Source organism: Centroberyx affinis, unplaced genomic scaffold (assembly GCF_046629955.1).
Source record: "Centroberyx affinis isolate AG114_WGS23_722 - 3 ecotype Tasmania unplaced genomic scaffold, CSIRO-AGI_Caff_v1 ptg002148l_1, whole genome shotgun sequence".
Taxonomy (NCBI): domain Eukaryota; kingdom Metazoa; phylum Chordata; class Actinopteri; order Beryciformes; family Berycidae; genus Centroberyx; species Centroberyx affinis.
In genome coordinates, this window is record NW_027280465.1 from 454,067 (window position 1) to 473,356 (window position 19,290).

The window sequence follows — 19,290 nt, forward strand, 5'->3', positions numbered from 1 at the left end:
TAAAAGATTTTATATCTGGAATTAATTTGATTTCAGTTGGTAATGTGTTCCAGAGTTGACAGCCCTTTATGGAGAAAGCTGATTGTCCAAATTTAGATCTACGATGTGGTATTTTACAGTTGCCATTCACCATGCTCCTAGTTACTCTGTTACTGTCTTGTCTTTGGATATATCTGGAAAGAGGCTCTGGGGCTCGACTGTTGATACATTTGAAAACTAATCTGAGAAAACAAAAGTGAGTAAAGCTCTCAAAACTAAGTAGATTGTATCTTTTTAGTATGTATCTGGGTCTCGAGTGAACATCGGTGTCAATGACGTCATAACAACAGTCAGGCAAACTAGTATCTAGGATTACTGATTCCGCCCTCTGACGTTTAAAGTATGTAAATGAAAACAAAGAGTAGTCTACATTTTGGTGGCACAGCTAATTGATAAGCTTTACTTGATATCGCAAACCATTTTTCACCTCCACGATGCCTAATGTCACATTTTTGGAACGCAAAATTTCGTCCCACGATATGTCGTTACACCCCTACTCAGAGTTAACATGAGTGCAGTGCAAAGACTCGCATATTGCCCCTGTTCACCATTTGATTCCACTTGACACACTGCTGTCACTGTAGATAAGGACAAGTAATTAATCCATAACCCTTTTGAAATTAAGTCCCAACCCCCTGCTACAAGAAAATTTTCAACCTGTTGGAAACACTATAGAATCAGCTGCAGGCAAACGTTCTAAATGTAATAATAGTGGTGACAAATTCCCTGCTGCTTTTATACATTTCCTTTCAATGAACTCTGGTCATCTGGCAGTTATTTTTTTCTTCAAAAGTTAAATTTCCCACAATGTGTTTCAATTAAATGTAGACCACCTGCATAAAATATCATTACAGCCAATTTGGACTGCCATAATTCACAAACTTTTTGGTTACATTCCCCCAAAGGTTCCCCATGTACACTTTTCCCTCCCTAAAAGTGGTTTGGAGTGCTCACAACATTTCATTACTGAACTCTGGGCCAGGACAGGATGTCTGCAGCACTGTGTAACTGGAAATCAAATTATATTTCATGTCTGATTTTTTGTTGTGTATATTGCTACTCTGAACAAGTCTATCCTTTTTAGATAGACAGACAGACAGACAGACAGACAGACAGACAGATAGAAAGACAGACTGTGTTTTGCAAAGAAACTAAAAACACATTTGCTGAAAAAAGGTAAGTAAAAATGTAAGTGTACACACAACAATTTCAGGTTAATATGGCATATCCTAAAAACAACTCTGTGGTTGTCAGGTCCATTTCAATCAAATTTAAGGATCAACTCTCAAAGTGCATATGCACGTGTGATTGATAGAGTGTGAGAGAGAGAGAGAGAGAGCAGATGAATGAGAGACAGAGAGAGCAAGTGAATGAGAGAGAGCGTGAGCAAGCGAATATGAGATAGAGCAAATGAATGAGAGAGAGAGCAAGTGAATGAGAGAGAGAGCGAGAGAGAGCAAGTGAATGAGAGAGAGAGAGAGAGAGAGAGAGAGAGAGAGAGAGAGAGAGAGAGATTTGGCAGGTATGCATAGGTTTTTAGATTAATGACTATGTTAGCAAGACAGTGGGAGAGGGGAGAGTGGAGTGCAGGAAGAGTTACCTTTAGGTGATGGAGCAGCATGGCGCAATGATACTCTTTTTGTGCGTCTCTCTGCACCTGAGAGTCAAAAAGTGATAAAGAGATTCAATGAGAAGCATCATCACAAACACATCGCCACAATTACAACACAGATACAACTTCAATAGCTTAAGCCAAGCCTTATTTGCTTTGGTTTTATCAAAAAGTGCTACATTATCTTTAAATGTTTGAAAAATGTGTTATCTTATGTGCACATCGTTAGCATCTGTTGCATTCACCCGTGCAAGCAAAGTAAATCTGCTAAAACTTGCCATTGGAGTGGCAGCATGCCCCAAGTGTTCATGGGTTCATGGGTAAATTGTGCCAAATAAAAGCATTTTCCAAAAAATTCCATTTTAATTTTTCTATTTTTTTTATCCTTTTCCATAGTCACTCTTCACCTGTAGACCAGCTGTATCCCACAGCCAGATTGCAACATTTGAGAAAAAATTTTAAATACACTATTGCAATAAACTAATTTTATTATATGTACCATTAAAACATTTGACTTCTAAAGCATTTGATGTATTTTAAAAATATATTTGTCCAATTGAATGTACAATTAAACTCTTTCTTTGGGCAAAAGCTCATTGGAGGAGGTTAGCATATCTTCTCCATATTTCCTTCTTATCAGGCTGCACATAACCTCTCTACATCACTAGTGTTACATCTTGTACATGTAGGACAATTGATCTTTTGTTAAAATAATGCCATAGATCTCATATATCTTGAATTTAGAAGTGTGGAATTGAACTCTTCCTCACGTGTCAGCCATTTTAGGAAGACCTCCATTTTGACCAAGATGCCACTGTTGTCACGGTCACAATGATCTGATCTATGTAACACCAGTGATATGCTGTCACAACTGACATATTTTGATATACCATGAAGGATCTCAACACTGTTAAAGATAACCAATATGGAAAGTAGATTTTTTTCAGTATCAGTATAAATGTACTTAGAATTTGTCATTTTTTGACTGTTGGTATGGCTGGACTAAACTGTGCATAGGGCGACGCAAGACTGCAAGAACTGTGATTGGCCTGCTTTGTCCTCCTACCGGTATCCAGTTGAAGACAATGGAGCAGATCGAAGAGAGACTTGCTGAGGAGGTTCGCAAATATGTGTCATTTATAGGACACCTCATCTCCGAATTATAAAGACTACCAGATGTCACTGAATTCGTAGTGAGAAATATCCCAGAACACGAGCTTCAGAGAATGTAAACACTACTAATTCTTCAGTTATTACTTCTGTGTTAACAAAGCAAACCACTGCTGTCTAGTGTTTCGGTGGTCTACGTGCAGAATCACCGACACAGAACCATAAATCCTCGCACCGCCGTACACACCTACGCCGTTGCTACGGCGGCAATTCAACGCAGAAGTATAGTTTGGCCTTCACTCTACTTGTTTGTTGGTGAGGTGAACAATAAATCATAATTATCGGAGCCAAAAAGCCTGTATCGCTAGTCTTGTGTTCTTAGCTGTTCTTCTAATCTATAACTTAAGTTTTTTTTCCCCAATTAACAGATTCAATGTAGTTTTGTGATGTGACAAAACATTAAAATTTTTATATTGCCGCTTTAGTGTCATCATTCTTTCAGATTTTGCCTACACATGACAAGTGTTGTTAAGTGCAGACATATTCCAGGATTTTTTTTATTTATTTTTTTTACCTTATTTGTCTGGCACAATGAAAGTTACAAGGGCACCAAATTTTCCAAGCATATACACAGAATACTGTAATGAACACAAACATGTATGGCAAATGAAAATAACAGAGTGGAGTGATGAGGGTATGATGACTTACTGCAGGGGCTATTCTGGTGGTAGAACAGGTGAGAGAAAGACAAGATGGGTGCCAACTCGCTGCAGAACCCAGAGGTCCCTGCCTCATTTGTCTGTTGAGACTCCTCCCCAGTCCTCTCACTTTTCAGATGTTGCCCCGCCCCTTCCTGGTCTGCCCAGACCACGCCTCTCTCCCTCAGCACAAGGTGCTCTAGTTCATGGTTCTCCATCTCATCTGCTGGTGTGACCAGCGCAGCCCCACGCAACACATCGTAGTGTCGACTATAAGCAGGCAACAGGATGTTCACCATTCTGAAACACAACAGGAATCAGACAAGCAAAGGTGTTAACAGGCTCAGAGTGTTTGGGGTGAATTTCAGTTGCACAAATTGACCATTTAGTTGATTTAATAAGAATTACTTTCAAGTGCTGTCAACCTACTTCTGCATGCGCTTGTTCTCCTGATCCTGCAGTGCGGTGAGCTGGACCATCTGCTTGATGTGTTGTTTGAGATCATTTACCTGCAGCTCCAGTCTGTGGCAATAGAGGTCCTTCTCTAGGACCTGAACAGGGAGGACAAGAGAGATCAGAGAGAGCAGAGACGGTGAGGCAACGGGCATTTTAAAGGAGGAACATGTTGAATTAGCAGTCCGGCAGGCAGAATTAGAAGAGACAACAAGCTGTCTGGGGGTCAGCATAGCAGACAGAATCTTCGAAGTTTTGTTTTCAGCCATGTTTCCTCTGAAAAGCTGTCTGCTCTGGGTAAGGATGAAAAAAAAAAAAAAAACACACTCTGACGTAAAGGAACTACGAAACAACAGCAGAGAGAACATTTGACCGGTGGGTGCGTCATAGTTCTGGGCCAGTTCCTGGAAAAAAGGATAAAGAAGAAAAAAATAACATGGGCATGGTTTTAGGTAACTGGCTGCTGTGTGAGGGATGAGTAAAGGGTATTGATTTATTCTCTTCAGTGATCCACGAGTGAGCTGGAGAAATAAAATGAGCACGGTTCTAATTACTGGGAGAACAGATGGGAAGAAAACAAAGACAGTCACGACACCAGTGGAGACACAGCCTACCTTCCAAAATAAACAAACAAAAAACACCAAGCACTGAGTTTTAAAGGATCTAACCCACGTTGTTAAGTTTTTTCCTTTTCTAATCATGTTAATTTGTCTTCTAGCATTAACTCAAACTATCTCATCCTGTCTACAAGTTACATGATTTTAATATCAGGTGTTGCTTACCACACACTTATATTGACAGTTCAAAAGTCTATCACTGTCAAGAATCAGTCAGAAATTACGTCTGGGCAGATGTTACATTGAAAATTTCACTGCACAGCATACTTACTGACATTGTGTTTACACACTCAGGTTTTAAGGTTGTCAAGTCACCAGCAATTAAAACTGACTTTGGATCAGCTTCTACAAAAAAGTAAGGGCAAGGCAGAAATGTTTTGGGTAAACTGAAATAAAAATAAAAAATAAAACATTAAGTGTGAAAAAACAATGGATTTAACAATTCACGAAACTCACATAACTCATAATTAAAGCAAATTTTAATTTTAGGAGGAAAAAACCCCCCACAACAACACAAAAAACAAGTATTTTGAATAAAAGCTATTCAGTCTATTTAATGGTACCCCAAACAAATTTGTAGAGCTGCAACGATTAATCGATTAATCGATTAGTTGTCAACTATTAAATTAATCGCCAACTATTTTGATAATCGATTAATCGGTTTGAGTAATTTTTTAAGAAAAATAGGTCAAACTTCTCTGATTCCAGCTTCTTAAATGTGAATATTTTCTGGTTTCTTTACTCCTCTATGACAGTAAACTGAATATCTTTGGGTTGTGGACAAAACAAGACATTTGAGGACGTCATCTTGGGCTTTGGGAAACACTGATCCACATTTTTCACCATTTTCTGACATTTTATAGACCAAACAACTAATCGATTAATCGAGAAAATAATCGACAGATTAATCGACAATGAAAATAATCGTTAGTTGCAGCCCTACAAATTTGTGCTTAAAATTAAAATTTGTAATTAAAATGTATTCATCCAAACCATTTTAGGTTTATTTGAATCCATTTTAAAAAACTAGATTACAAATCATAACACTTTGATTAAACGCACAGTATGTAATTTCTGCCGCTAGGGGTCTCTCAATCAAAACAATAACAAAAGACGTAGTTTGATGACGTCCTGAAGTAGCGTGGGATCATGGGAGTTTTTTTTACGGGGACAGCTTCAGCGACAGAACGCACAGCAAATGGGAATGAATAATCGTGATCCATCACGAGTGAGCAATAAAAACAGTAGAATGAAAAAAACAACAGAGTGGCTAGAGTGGCTTGCTAGCTAGTTCGCCGACTTCCTTCCTCACTCTCTGATGTATCATCTGGTGTTTCCTGTGTTCCCCCGGAAGTTAGGGGGTAAAGGGGATATGACGCCATTGACAGGCGACCAAATGAAACGCACCGTTACCTTGAATAAAATTACGGATTTCTCTGGGTTTGAACATTGTTGGAAACATTTGGGATAATGTAAGTACACAACTCAAAAAATATATATAACATAGGCCTAGTTGATTTTAGATATTTTAATGCGGAAATGTTACATATTATACCTTTAAATTAGAATTACTTAATATAATTTGATAGAAATTTGTGATACAACTGAAATGTGTAAACCTTACAAAATGAACCAAAATATATAAATATACTTTTTTTAAAAATATTTTTATAGGCATTTTCATGCTTTATTGACAGATATACATAATGAGAGAGAGACAGGAAGGTATGGGAGAGAGAGAGGTGAGGACATGCAGCAAATGACAGCAGGCCAGATTCGAACCCGGGTCGCTGCGGGAAGGACTGAGCCTTATGGTACGCGCTCTACTCAGTAAGACACCGGGGCGCCCCCCCAAAATATTTTTTGTAAAGGGATCACATGAAGTATTCACCTCTGGGGTCTGGGCATTTGTCCTCAACAACTTCATCTCATTCTCCACTCGATGAAGACAGCCGTCGTTCTCCTGGAAACGGACTTCTGCCTCCTCCAAACGCTTGTGAATGTGTTGCTGCTGCGTGCGTAAGGCGGCAATCTTACGCTCATGCTTACAGGTGGCCTAATGGAGACAACAAAAAATTACAGTATGACTACTGAATGTCATAGTTCGAACCTTCATGTCTTAGTATTACATAACTGTACATGCGCTCTGGACAATTTAAAAATAGCTCATTGCCACTCATAGAGCATAGAGGAAATGCAAGCCTATTGAGAACCTTAACAACGCTTTCAAAAGAACTGAAAGGCTAGAGGACAACTTTGATGGTGGTGTTGGCGCCTTCAAAATATGCCACATTTGGAAATATGTGTCTGTGGCAGTGTCCGTCTAGAGGTCATAATAAACCATAAAAACCAAAATGGTTTAGGTAAGAACATATAAAAAATAGTAACCTTTTTACAAAAATTCCAAAACTTTTTCATGAATTTTCCAAGGCCCCTTTTCAAATTTTCATGACCAAATTTTAGTGAGACTAAATTAAAAAGTAACCATCAACTACACTAACACTAACAAAAACTTTGTTTTTCACTTTGAAATCAAGGAATCAAGGATTATAAAATGATTCTAACTCAAGCAACCAGCAACATTTTCCTCCTCTAGACTGTTTCGGAGCCAGCCATAGCTTTTTCTGACATTTGTCAGTATTCAAGAAAAAAACTAAATACATTACAACTTTTCCAACACTTTTCTCCCTTTTATCATTTTCCATAACTGATTCCAGGAGTGTGGGAACGCTGTAGTAAGATAAAATTCAAAGAACCCCAGTGACTATTTTGCTCTCAATGTCAGCTCACATGAAGACGAAGTGGACTTAAAGTTACTGTAGTGCTTTCTGGTGCAAAACAGAAAACGTACCCTGACCCCATTCTTTGGTGGAGCTCCACAAGTATGGGAGAAGGAATATCAAAGAACATAAAAAGCTGAAATCACAATCACAAATTCACAAGTATTCCCCTTTTATATTTGAGATGGTATTTATAGCTGGAACTAACACTGGGGCTCAGATGGTTGAGAACAGGCAGGAATCGCAGGGCATTGACCCCGTCCCATAGGGGTGTGAATGAGTGGCTAAAATAACTATAAAGGATAGACTAGTGGAATGATGACTCAGCAGTTTTATTTTTTTCTGAGGGAATGAAGGAAACTGTGGACAGCAGCATAAACACCAGCTACCTTCTCAGTCTTTTCTTTGGCACAGAAAAATTGGACCTGCAGGTTGCCCTCCTCACTGTGGCGCTGGCGCAGCTCATTCTCCTTCAGTTGTCTCTCCAGATCCAGCTGTTCTCTCCTGATCTGGGCCCGGCTGGAGAAGATTCGCTGCAGAGCTTCTGACACCCTAAAGAGAGAAAAGAGCGCTGTTCAAATATCACAATCTTTACCGTACTTCCCTCAGCTCTTCTAATGGGACAGTGGGAAATTTGTCTTTATAGAGAGGCAATAAACGGTAGACAGTCTTGTTTTATGAATACTGTCAAAAATGACCTACCATATCTTTGCTGTTAAAATAGGAAACAAAAGAGCTTTTCATGAGTGGCAAATTAATACTTTCAAATACGTTCCTTCAGTGATGACTCACGATCTTTTCAAAAGTTTTCTATATTAGCCCTTACAGATCGCCAAGTACAACTGAATATGTCACACAAAGATTCTTCATTCAGATAAGGAAGGAAGGTCAGAGGATAACTTCTGGCAAAAAGACTGCGTCAATCTTTCATCCCACTTACGGTGACAACAGCACCTTGTACAAAAGGGTTCTTGCCAAGATAATTAAAACGGCTTTTAATGGACTTGGCTGAAGGTAAAGCAATCTAAATCATGAAGCACCTCTATTGTTAAGAGGGAATTCACACACAAAACATTCTTTCTAAGATATCAGATTAGTCCATAAAAAGGTTACAACAGTTTAACGCCAACCTTACAAACAGAGCAGTTTCAGGGATTGGGAAGGATGTGATTAGAGGATACTGTCACATGTATAGTAACTCTACATAGGGAGTGAATCTGCAGTTATTCCTGTGCCATGAAGCTCTTACTTTATTTAGGTGTTATAAACATGTCATAAACTGGAGTTGAATATGAAATATTTGATGATTTACTCTATATATTTAAACCATTTTTGATAAGATACTTCTACCTCTATAACTAATAATTAGAAAATAGTAAAACAAGTGATCTCATCAAATATTTGCAAGACTAATATTATCTTGTAATTTACTAGAAGTATGTAATATTAAATTTTTAAGGGTCTGAGCTAATTATCAAATCCTGACTTTAACCCTTTAAGATAATCTAGGAGGTCCTTCTGCTTGGACTGAGCCATTTATATGACTTCATTTGTTTAAAATTAGGATAATAAATAGATTGGATGCAAGTCATTGTCTAGGAAGGTTAAAGCAAGAGGAAAGACAGGAGAGGCATGCAGGTAAATAAGACTGGAGAGCTGTCGCTGAAATGTGACTGCACTCTCCAATGTAACCCCAGTGACGTAGGAGCCGTCGTGGCCTTGCTAGACTGCTGAATTTTTAATAGTGTGAGAAGCGTGCAGCCTCTCTTCAGAGCCTCTCACTGTGCGAGTTGTGAATTCTGATGCCAGTGAATGAAATGTGTGGGAGTGAGACTCATTCAGCTTTTCTGTTTCCCCCGCCCCCACCCCACACACCCCGACAGATGCCACTGCATCCCTTCAAGAGAACTAGATGGGATGATTTGGCTGATCGGATTTATATAAAACACATGAATGTCTACACATATATCAGTCATATTAAAATAAAGGCATCGCACAGCTGCGCCCATCGAAAACAGAGAGAACTCCACAGTGAAATACAAAAAAGCCAGTTTTAAAAGGACAGTTACTCAGACATTGATATTAAGTCAAACCATTTACAGTTTACATCCTGAACCACTATGCTCACATGCACAGATGTAGAAAGTATGTTGGAGCCAGGTGGCAAAGAATTATGTTGCATTTTCTTTTCAAAATACAAGTATCTAGGCCGGCGGTTTTCAATCCTGATCCTTGGGACCCAGAGTAGTGCTGGTTTTCGATCCGACCAGGAAGATCACTGCAATCACCTTGCATCCAAGGTGTTAAATAATCCCTGATTAGATGGCTAAAATGAAAATGCGAGGACTGGGATTGAAAACCTCCAACTGTTCTATTTTTCATTTTTGAAGGAGCAAACTGGGATTATGTTTTTTTCCCATTATCTCATGTTTACCTGTTAGCTTAAGTAAATGCCTGATGTGCATTATTTATCAATGTTTTAGTATCAGGCTGAGCTTAATATGCAGCTCCCCGTGACTGCAGTTAGAGCTGCAACAATTAATCGATTAATCGGCAACTATTAAATTAATCGGCAACTATTTTGATAATCGATTAATCGGTTTGAGTAATTTTTTAAGAAAAATACGTCAAAATTCTCTGATTCCAGCATCTTAAATGTGAATATTTTCTGGTTTCTTTACTCCTCTATGACAGTAAACTGAATATCTTTGGGTTGTGGACGTCATCTTGGGCTTTGCGAAACACTGATCGACATTTTTCATGTATGTTTCTTGTGTTGATGTTTTCAGTGTATCTGTGTTTCACCTGTACTGGTTGTGGAAACAAATTTCCTCTTTGAGGACAATAACATCTATTCTATTCTACCAAAATGTGCCTTTGGTGCCAATATGAGCCCAGGTAACACTGTTGCAATTCTACAAACAAACAAAATAAATGAATAAATGAATGAATAAAACAAACTTTTAACCTTAAATAGCATGAAATAACATGTAAACAGAAGTTGCTTAAAATGTAATGAGTACATTTTGTTTTACAACATTTTGTTGAGGTGAATATTGTCCTTTTGGACCCACAGTGTAATTGTTTGGCTTCAGAACACTTGGATCATGCTGTTTTATTACAAACAATGACCATTTTATGGTCATTGTTTGTAACTAACTAAAGAAACAGTCTCCATTCACTCCAGTTGTTTTGGAGATGACTGAAATGAAGCTGCACCAGCTAGCCTGCTGTGTGTTATATTGACATACAAACTTCACCAGTGTTTTAACTGACATGAGGATGAGTAGATGATAATGTTAACTATTCCTTTAATGTTTCCCCACTGACCATGGTGAGTTTCAGCTTGTGTCACCATCAACTTAATTAATTTGCCATCATAATCATTTGTCTAATTTATCTTACAATAGAGCCACTGCACTAAAATGTAATTGAAAATCAATAGTCCTTGGCAGTTTTACATGTGTATAAACCTAAAAGCAAGCAGTAGCAAAAGATAAAATAGCAGTGATTTTTCTTTGTCATATTTATCAGACACTGGTGTGACACTCACACACTGTTATAGTTAGCAGGTCTATTAAAATGTATTATGCAAAAGTTCAGATACAGTAAATTGTGTTTAGTTTGATTTTGCACTTATCACCATCTCCTCCCAATTAGCCCCCTCTCTTAAATCACAGGCCTGCATGATTCATCTGAAACGTGAATTAAGGTCTAATTATGTATTTCTGATGAATCCATAAACATTGTTTGCCTGTTAACTGATTGGATTATCTAGTTAGTTAATAAATACATCAATTTCATTTGAAGTATTAGGCTATAACCTGAACCAACATGCCTAATTAGACTTTAAACTGCCTGATCCGCTTAATTATAATTTATTATTGACCTAAAGCTACCAGAACCACTGGTAAAACCACAGGTCCCATGGGTTCTGGGATGATCCGTGCATCACTACATTGGCAATTGTAGGCTATGTGCTCTTTCTGCCTCCACTCAGTGCCTATACTGTAATTACAATGTTTACGTTAAAAGGGTCTATAACGTATTCAAACAAAACAAATGTACTTCCAATAATATGCTTTATCTTTCATACTCAATCACACTCACATGTACACACTTACCTTTTGAACTCTGCTTGTTTCTGAGAAGGGATCGTGTTAAAATCCCCAGGCACCAAGACATCCATCTTCTTGTCCTCATACTCTTTCAGTTTCTGCTTCAACTTTAGAATCTTGGATAAGAATACAAAAGAAAAATTGAAAATTGATAAAATGGTCAGATGTGAGCCACTGAAAATGAGAAATTCCACATGGTGTGACATAGAAAGTTATGTAGGTTTACTGAATTAAAGACAGTGCAGTAGTGCTGGGTGCTTCCTATTACCTCTTGCCGTTGTTTCTCACATATCACCGCATACTGGCCAATGTGACTGTCCAGGCTAACAACGTTACTCTTCAGCTGATAGATATTTAGGTAAAGGCACAGAAAGAGAGAGAATCGATTACAAAAGGATTCTTTTTTCTCATTTGAAATGGAATTCATTAGATAGTAAAGCAAATGTTCAAATATTTAGCTTTGAAATCATCTTCACAGTAAACAACATGACAACATAAACATTGACTAACCAAAGACTTGATCTCCTTGGCCCTGTTGGCATACTTCAGTGTGTTATGGGTGTCATCATATGACTTTGACGAGGGGCTAATATTGGCAATCATGACCGTCCTGCAGTTGCCTCCCAAGGAGTCTTTAAGTAGTCGTGTCAGCTTGCTGTCCCTGTATGGTATGTGAGCTTTCTTACTCTGAAACAAATGAGAAAAGTTAGTCATTTAGTATATTTGGGTTCACTGAAAGTGTACATTAATCAGCATCTCAGAACATGTGAAAAACTCTTCTGGTGGTGTTGCATTTACTTAAAAATAAATCAAACAAATGTTGTTTGAAAGGAAACTAATACAGAATTAGCTAAACCTCTAGTTCTGTCAAACAGGAGAGATATACAGAAACCCAACCAAAACTGAAAACATAAGATTGACATGAAAACATAGATTAGAGTAAAAATCTAATTCCAAAAAGGATAGAGAAAATTCTCCATCTGGAGAAGCTCCACAAGAGAAGTTTATGCAGACCACACTATTTGGTGGGGACCACCAAATCTCATAGGAAACAAAACTCAATATGGAGAGTTCAGGTTAGTGTTACCGACATCCACAAAAGCAGAAAACAGACACCCACAACACTGGTCTGCAGTCACTGTGCAGCTGGTCTGTGAACACAGCTCAGTCTCTAATAATGGCATAGATAAACTGCAGCTGCTTAGGTGAGTCACAAACTCATGGAGATTGAAATGGTGGAAATACACATGAAAAGTTAAAGAGACACAGGAGGGAAAAATGATCTCTTCTGGGGTTTGCAGCTGCCTCAGTACTTCTCCATAGGCCCAAAACCCTGGCCTACATCTGGATTCAACGACCTTGGTTATAGTTCACATCCAAGGAGGGAGTTCAGGGGTAGCTGTGCCAACTTGGCAAATTTCCCTTTCAATCAAAGCAGGACTTTAGGCAGATTCATTCCTTCCCAGCAAAATTTGTGGTCAGAAGAACACTAACATGGTTCATTGGACTGAAATGGTCATTTTAACTTGGGCGTTCACACAATCACTAGGAACCTGCGGCAGATCAACTGTAAAATGACCTTCACCGCACAACTGAATGGATAGGCTTGCATTGATGTGAATGGGAAGTGTGAAGTGGCCACTCAGCAAAAACAATGGGTGTTGGGTTCATCAGGAATAAGGCAAATAAGTTACAAAAATTGTGTGCAGCACACCATGAAAACGACACATTGCACTGCACAAACAGAAGTAGCAGACATTCTTCTAAGTCAAATGAATGAGCATGTCTGCCGAAACAGAAGTGGGAACATTCTTTCTCCCAAACAAATGACACACCATGAATTCCTTGTCTGCCTACAGTAAACACTGGAGCACCATTAACCATGGAAATAGGATGGGGCTGGGGTGGGGAGCGTGGCAGTGGTGTGGTGGGTTTAGCAGATCAAGGGACAACAACAAGTCTACTACTGCAACACTCTAGAGTGGCGTCCAGGGGAACCATATTAATCAAACACTGCCCAGGCAAGAACATGAAGATATTATCCCCCAAGAATGAAACAACCTGGTGACGACGGGTCACATTTCACCATGGCAGTGGTACATTTGTGCAGCATTTCCTAAATGCATGTGGCCTGCTTGCGCCTGGTCCCCTGGGACTGGTGCGTAAAACGAGACGACTGCTTGACAGGTTAATGTATGCAACTGGAATGAAATAATACCCAAATACTCAGTTGACTCTCCACTTCCCAGGCTCCTTGAATCATAGGGAGGGAAGCTGTTTACTTTATATACCCCAGAAGCCTCTGGTCAAGAATCCTAAGCAAATGACGCAAAATTACACTCAATCATCGAAATGAGTATAAAATATACAGCTTTTTTATACGACATTTGCCTGTTGTTTCTAATATGTGCATATTTCTGTAGATTCTCAATACGTGTCTCTGGACACGTTTCTGTATGTATGCTACCTTCATGTGTTCTGATTACGGAGTAATGAGAACAGACAACTATGCACATGTGCCATCATGTACTATATATAAGCTGTATCCTATTATTTGGTTTCATGTTTCATCTTATTTTTGAGTACTTGCCAATACATCTTAGGGAAACTGAAACTTCAAACTGGTGTGGCAGTAATAATAATAAAAAAAAATCAAAAATAAAAATAAAAATAACAATAACAACACTAGTCTAATCAAAATCAGGATAAATTAAGATCAGGGTATCACAATTAAGAGCAGGGTTCAAATTATATTGCATAATATAATTACTACACTTATGTTTCGCCTTGCATTTATACTATATGTGCCGAAATGAAAGTGAGAAATATGTGACATTAATAAAACAAAGACATAAATAAAGCCAAAATCTTGTTTGCTGACAACAGACATGTGGGACAAGAGCACATACATAATCTTTTCAAACTCACCTTGGGGTCAGCAAGAGCATTGATAACATTTCCTAGGGCAAGGAGTGATTTGTTGATGTTAGCGCCTTCCCGCAAACGTGCCCCTTTGGCATTGGTGGCGCTGGCTCTCTCCGAGCCCGCTAGGTCAATCAGGCTCATTTTGGCGACACAGACATTAGGATTGAGGCTGGCAGTCTTGTCCTGCTGCCGCAAGTAAATCTGGAGGCAAGAACACAAAACTGTCAACTCACCTATCAATCATACAGCACATGACAAGACTATCAAGAGGCATGTTATCTTGTGGTAGACATCTGTCCAATGCATTCTAGATATTTGTGGTGAAGCATGTGTTTGAAAGAAGCTCTGAAGACTAATGATCTGAGCATAACACTCCCCAGTTGAAATACCTGAAATACAGCATGGGAACGGGAGGAGGTGGCATTCATATCAGTGGGGTGTTGGGTCCTGTTTCGATTTCCATAATCCAAAGCCTCAAGAAGGTGCTCTGCAGATTTGGGCTTTGGAGAGAGAGAGAGAGAGAGGGGGAGAGAAGATGACAATGACATCCATTTTTTGTGACCCAGTAAAATGCCCCATCTGGAACTACCTCACTTCTGACTGCTGCATGGGGGACAAGACTAAATAAGAACACTAAAGGGGTACAAAACTAAAGAATTCACATGGTATTCTTATTGCTTAGGACAATCCAATCAATATTTTGAACCTGTACAGCTCTCTGCCACAGCATATACAAAGTCAGGTATCTTGTCTTAAATACTTGAACTTCTTAAATACTAAAAATTATTTAATAAAAAGACACAAGCTTAAACACCCAGAAGAAGCAAGACAGTTAACTCTTACCGTATGCAAACTTGTGTATAGCTCAGAGGAATATGCAAGAAACCAATTCTCAATTACAATTTGCAAAATGGCCAATATGGCCAAAAAATTCTCTCTGTTGTAGAAAACATGGGACAAAGACCTTAAAAAAGAATAAACTTTCAGCAGTAAACAAGTAGAAAAAATAAATAACTACACACTTGAAATAAAATACTGTAACACTGCTGCAGCAACACATTTTAAATTAGACCTATTTTATGACATTCTAGGGTAGCCTAGAATGTACCATAACAGTCTGTAACATAGTCGACTTTATCAGTTTGTCCAGCAGTCAGGAGTGAGCAGGCAGGTAAAAAACTGAGTGCATTAGCTTTTGACAATATTTTTCACAAATTGCTTTTTCAACAAAGCCTTGAGGAATATAACTATTAAAAGATAATTGAGAAGGCGGCATGGTTTTGGCTCTTTGGGTCTCTATTTAATATTTGTGTCGTCAGTTAATTGAAGAAACTCTACAGAAGTCACTTTTATGTCAAGTGAGGCAGTCTGCATCTCAAATGAGATGCATGCTTACAGTTTTCTGTTTGTAATGATAATCTTTATTTTAATTTCATTTTTCTTTATTTTTAATTCCATGTGAATCTGGGTGTGAGAGAACAAAAGACAGATGAAAAAGCTTGAGCAATGTTCAATTTGGCTAGTGACCAAAAGTCACCAACCAAAGTGTGTTTTTTGACTTAATGTTCAGGTTTCAATACATCTAAAAAGTGAATAAAGATAGTAGCAGAGTTTTGTGGTTGCACCAATCATCTAGGTTGCCCTTCTGCTTTACATTATTCTCTGCACACAGTCAGTGTAGCTGGAGATATCAGTCTGTTTTCCTACCTCCAGAAGAAGTCATCTGCTGCCTTTCATTCTTGTACAGTACTAAACCATACTGTAAAAAAATGAAGATACTAATCCACCATGGCCACCAAGAAGCCTTAATTTGGTTTTATTGTTAGTTGAGTGTTTTCAGTGCGTGAATCACGTTACGCCCTGCTTACTGTCAATCACCTGACACCTACAGGAAGAAATGTAAGTGTGCCAGAAAATAATCCCTCAAAAGCATGCCGCCTTACAAACTCTACTGTCACAACCATGCTGGCTTATTTTGGGTGTCTTTGTTAGCCAGGACAGAAGTTAATATCAAGCTAGGTTTGATACCCTCAAGTTTGTATTTTAAAAACAATGAAAACAAGTAAATGTTTAAAAAAAATCTCATAAATCTACATAGAACATGCATTGCAAAAGGAATGGGTGAAATTTAATCTAGACATAGACGCTAATAAAAGTGCTATTACCGGTACTCTAAATTTACTTTAACAACATCACAGGCTGTGGGACAGTGTGTATGACACACATTGTCACTAACCTGATGCAGTGTGAGGCCTTGAACCACCACTCCTTTAGAACTGTCTTCTCTCACTGCGAGAGGGCCAACATTAGCCAAAAGATCTCTGATCTGTTCATTGTAAACCTGTAAACAAGAAATAATTGCAATCAGTGGCAGATGCATGAAACCATCATAAGTGGCTGACATTTTGCACAACTAATTATGTTTACAGTATTCCAGATAACAGCTTAAGCTCAGGTTAAGGTCTTGTTTGGGATATGAAGATGTATATAGACAGCTTATCCCTAACACACATATACATGCATACATAATAAACAGAATATTCCCCCCATGGAAATGAAGTGCTTACAATCATGTTACAATTGTCCATAAAACATTTGCAAATTACTTGTTGCAAACACAAGTGGGCAGAAATTTAGGATATTGGAAAACACAAGATACTGAAAAACGTCACCCCCTTTGAACCTGCCTTGACAATTATGAGCAGCTTCTGCAATAACTTTGGACGGGAGTGCAGTTCAAAAATCAATGAGTACCACTGTCCTTCGCACTCTCATCATCACACAACATTTCTCAATTTACTCATTTCACTGAGTTTAGGTTAAATATGATAAGCTTGCGGTGAACAAGTGTCAAGAAGGGGAATTTCTGCAAAAAGGAACTGACATGGATCACAAAACAAAAAACAGGAAAAAAAGGATTGACTCAAATATTCACCTCAAGGTATGAGAATGCAATATCAAACACCTTCTCCTCCTTGACTTCATCCATGCGTCTGAACAGGTCCTTCATAGTGCGGTACATGACCCCAGGGTCAGTTTGTGAACCTAACATGGTATGTGTCTTGCCTGCTCCAGTAGCACCGTAGGCAAATACTGTAATAGTTGAAAAACAATTTGCTATGAAATGGATCTATTAGTACTAAGAATATAATAACTGTTCCAATAATCACAACAATGACAACAATAATAATCTTGGAATGGCAGAAATTCTGTTCTGAATCAATTTACCTTTGTGAAACGAGAAAACTGGTAGCATCATCATTCGAGCTGAATATTTGTTTTATACATACAGTTGCAATCAGAAATATTCAACCCCCCAAAGATTTTAAGGATTTATCAATTAAAGTTTTTTCAAAGAGCAAGATTCTGCTTTGGATGACTTCTTTATGAGTTGAGTGATACATAAAATCAACACAGAAAATGCATGATGTAGTATTTGTGTGTAACAGTATATTTTCTTAAGATAGCCATGTCACAATTATTCAACCCCTATATAATATTGTTGTTTTTAAAGCTTTCTGACAGTTTGTATGGCCTAAAGTGGAGTTGAAACATAATTAAGCCTTTGGGAACTCTATAATGATCCTTCATTTGCTTCAGCTGTGATGCATATATAAACCCCACCCATGAAGGTATTCAAGGTGAGTTGCAATCATGGGAAAGACAAAGGAGCTTCCACAAAAGCTGAGAGAGGAGATTATTTCATCACACCTGAAGGGCCTTGGGTATAAGAAGATTTCCAAAAAATTTAACATTCCAAGAGACAGCATTGGGAGCATTATAAGGAAGTTTAAAACTTATGGAACAGCTGCAAACCTGCCTGGCCGTGGAAGAAAGCCCAAAATTTCATCAAGGGCCCTTAGCAACTTAGTCAGGACAACTAAGAAAAACCCCCGTGTGACTGCAAGACACCTACAGGATGACGTGATGAAGGCTGGTACAACTGCTTCAGTGGCAACTATAAGACGTGCACTGAATAAACAAGGACTTCATGGCCGGACGCCAAGACGCACTCCACTCTTGACTACAAGGAACATCAAAAGTCGACTAGAATATGCCAGGAGGAATTTGGATAAGACTACAGAGTTTTGGGAGACAGTTCTATGGACTGATGAAACCAAACTGGAACTGTTTGGACATATGGACCAGCGGTATGTCTGGCGTGCGAAAGGCCAGGCTTATGACCAGAAGAATACCATCCCCACGGTCAAGCATGGAGGTGGGTCATTGATGATGTGGGGCTGTTTTTCTGCGGCAGGAACTGGCAATCTTGATCGTGTACCTGGCATCATGGATTCCCAGAAATACCAGGCCATTTTAAAGAGGAACGTGATGCCTTCTGTTGACAAATTAAACCTTGGTGATCATTGGACTTTCCAGCAAGACAATGATCCCAAGCACACCTCCAAGTCAACCAAAGCTTGGTTGAGAAAAAGATCCTGGAACGTCCTGGAGTGGCCTTCTCAGTCACCAGATTTAAATCCGATTGAAAATCTTTGGTGGGATTTAAAGAAGGCAGTTGCAGCACGGAAGCCATCAAACATCACTGAGCTAGAGGCTTTTGCACGTGAAGAATGGGCAAAGATTCCGATCGAGAGGTGTAAGAAGCTTGTCAGCACTTACCGAAAACGTTTGTTAGAAGTTATAAAAGCTAAAGGATGCTCCACAAAGTACTGAAGCTGGGGGTTGAATAATACTGCACATGCACATGTGTTAAAAGAGTTACATTTTTCATTTGAACTTAAAAGTTAAGTCAACTTCTGTTGTCAAAATAACTCAAATATGTATCAATAAATATTGTTTGTTGTTTAATGAGGTTTTTTGTCATTTATTGTCATTATCTTTCATCCACATCACTATAATGTCTTTTGAGGTGAGGGGGTTGAATATTTCTGATTGCAACTGTATATATCTATATATATATATATATATTTATGA

The 19,290-nt window shown here is 38.5% G+C and overlaps 1 protein-coding gene across 1 annotated transcript in view; it reads right to left on the minus strand.

Annotated features, from left to right (window-relative positions):
* kif18a (kinesin family member 18A) overlaps positions 1–17,437 on the minus strand; it is a 30,758-nt gene extending 13,321 nt beyond the window's left edge. The window contains exons 1-12 of the mRNA XM_071531899.1: positions 17,288–17,437; positions 16,589–16,693; positions 14,742–14,852; positions 14,356–14,553; positions 11,938–12,114; positions 11,696–11,770; positions 11,434–11,543; positions 7,699–7,861; positions 6,421–6,585; positions 3,889–4,010; positions 3,470–3,759; positions 1,640–1,696 (exon numbers count right to left, since the gene is read on the minus strand). Of these exons, the coding sequence (XP_071388000.1) occupies positions 1,640–1,696; positions 3,470–3,759; positions 3,889–4,010; positions 6,421–6,585; positions 7,699–7,861; positions 11,434–11,543; positions 11,696–11,770; positions 11,938–12,114; positions 14,356–14,553; positions 14,742–14,852; positions 16,589–16,693; positions 17,288–17,404 (1,690 nt within the window). The 5' untranslated portion in view covers positions 17,405–17,437. The remainder of the gene's footprint in view (positions 1–1,639; positions 1,697–3,469; positions 3,760–3,888; positions 4,011–6,420; positions 6,586–7,698; positions 7,862–11,433; positions 11,544–11,695; positions 11,771–11,937; positions 12,115–14,355; positions 14,554–14,741; positions 14,853–16,588; positions 16,694–17,287) is intronic.
* Positions 17,438–19,290: the final 1,853 nt, after the last annotated feature.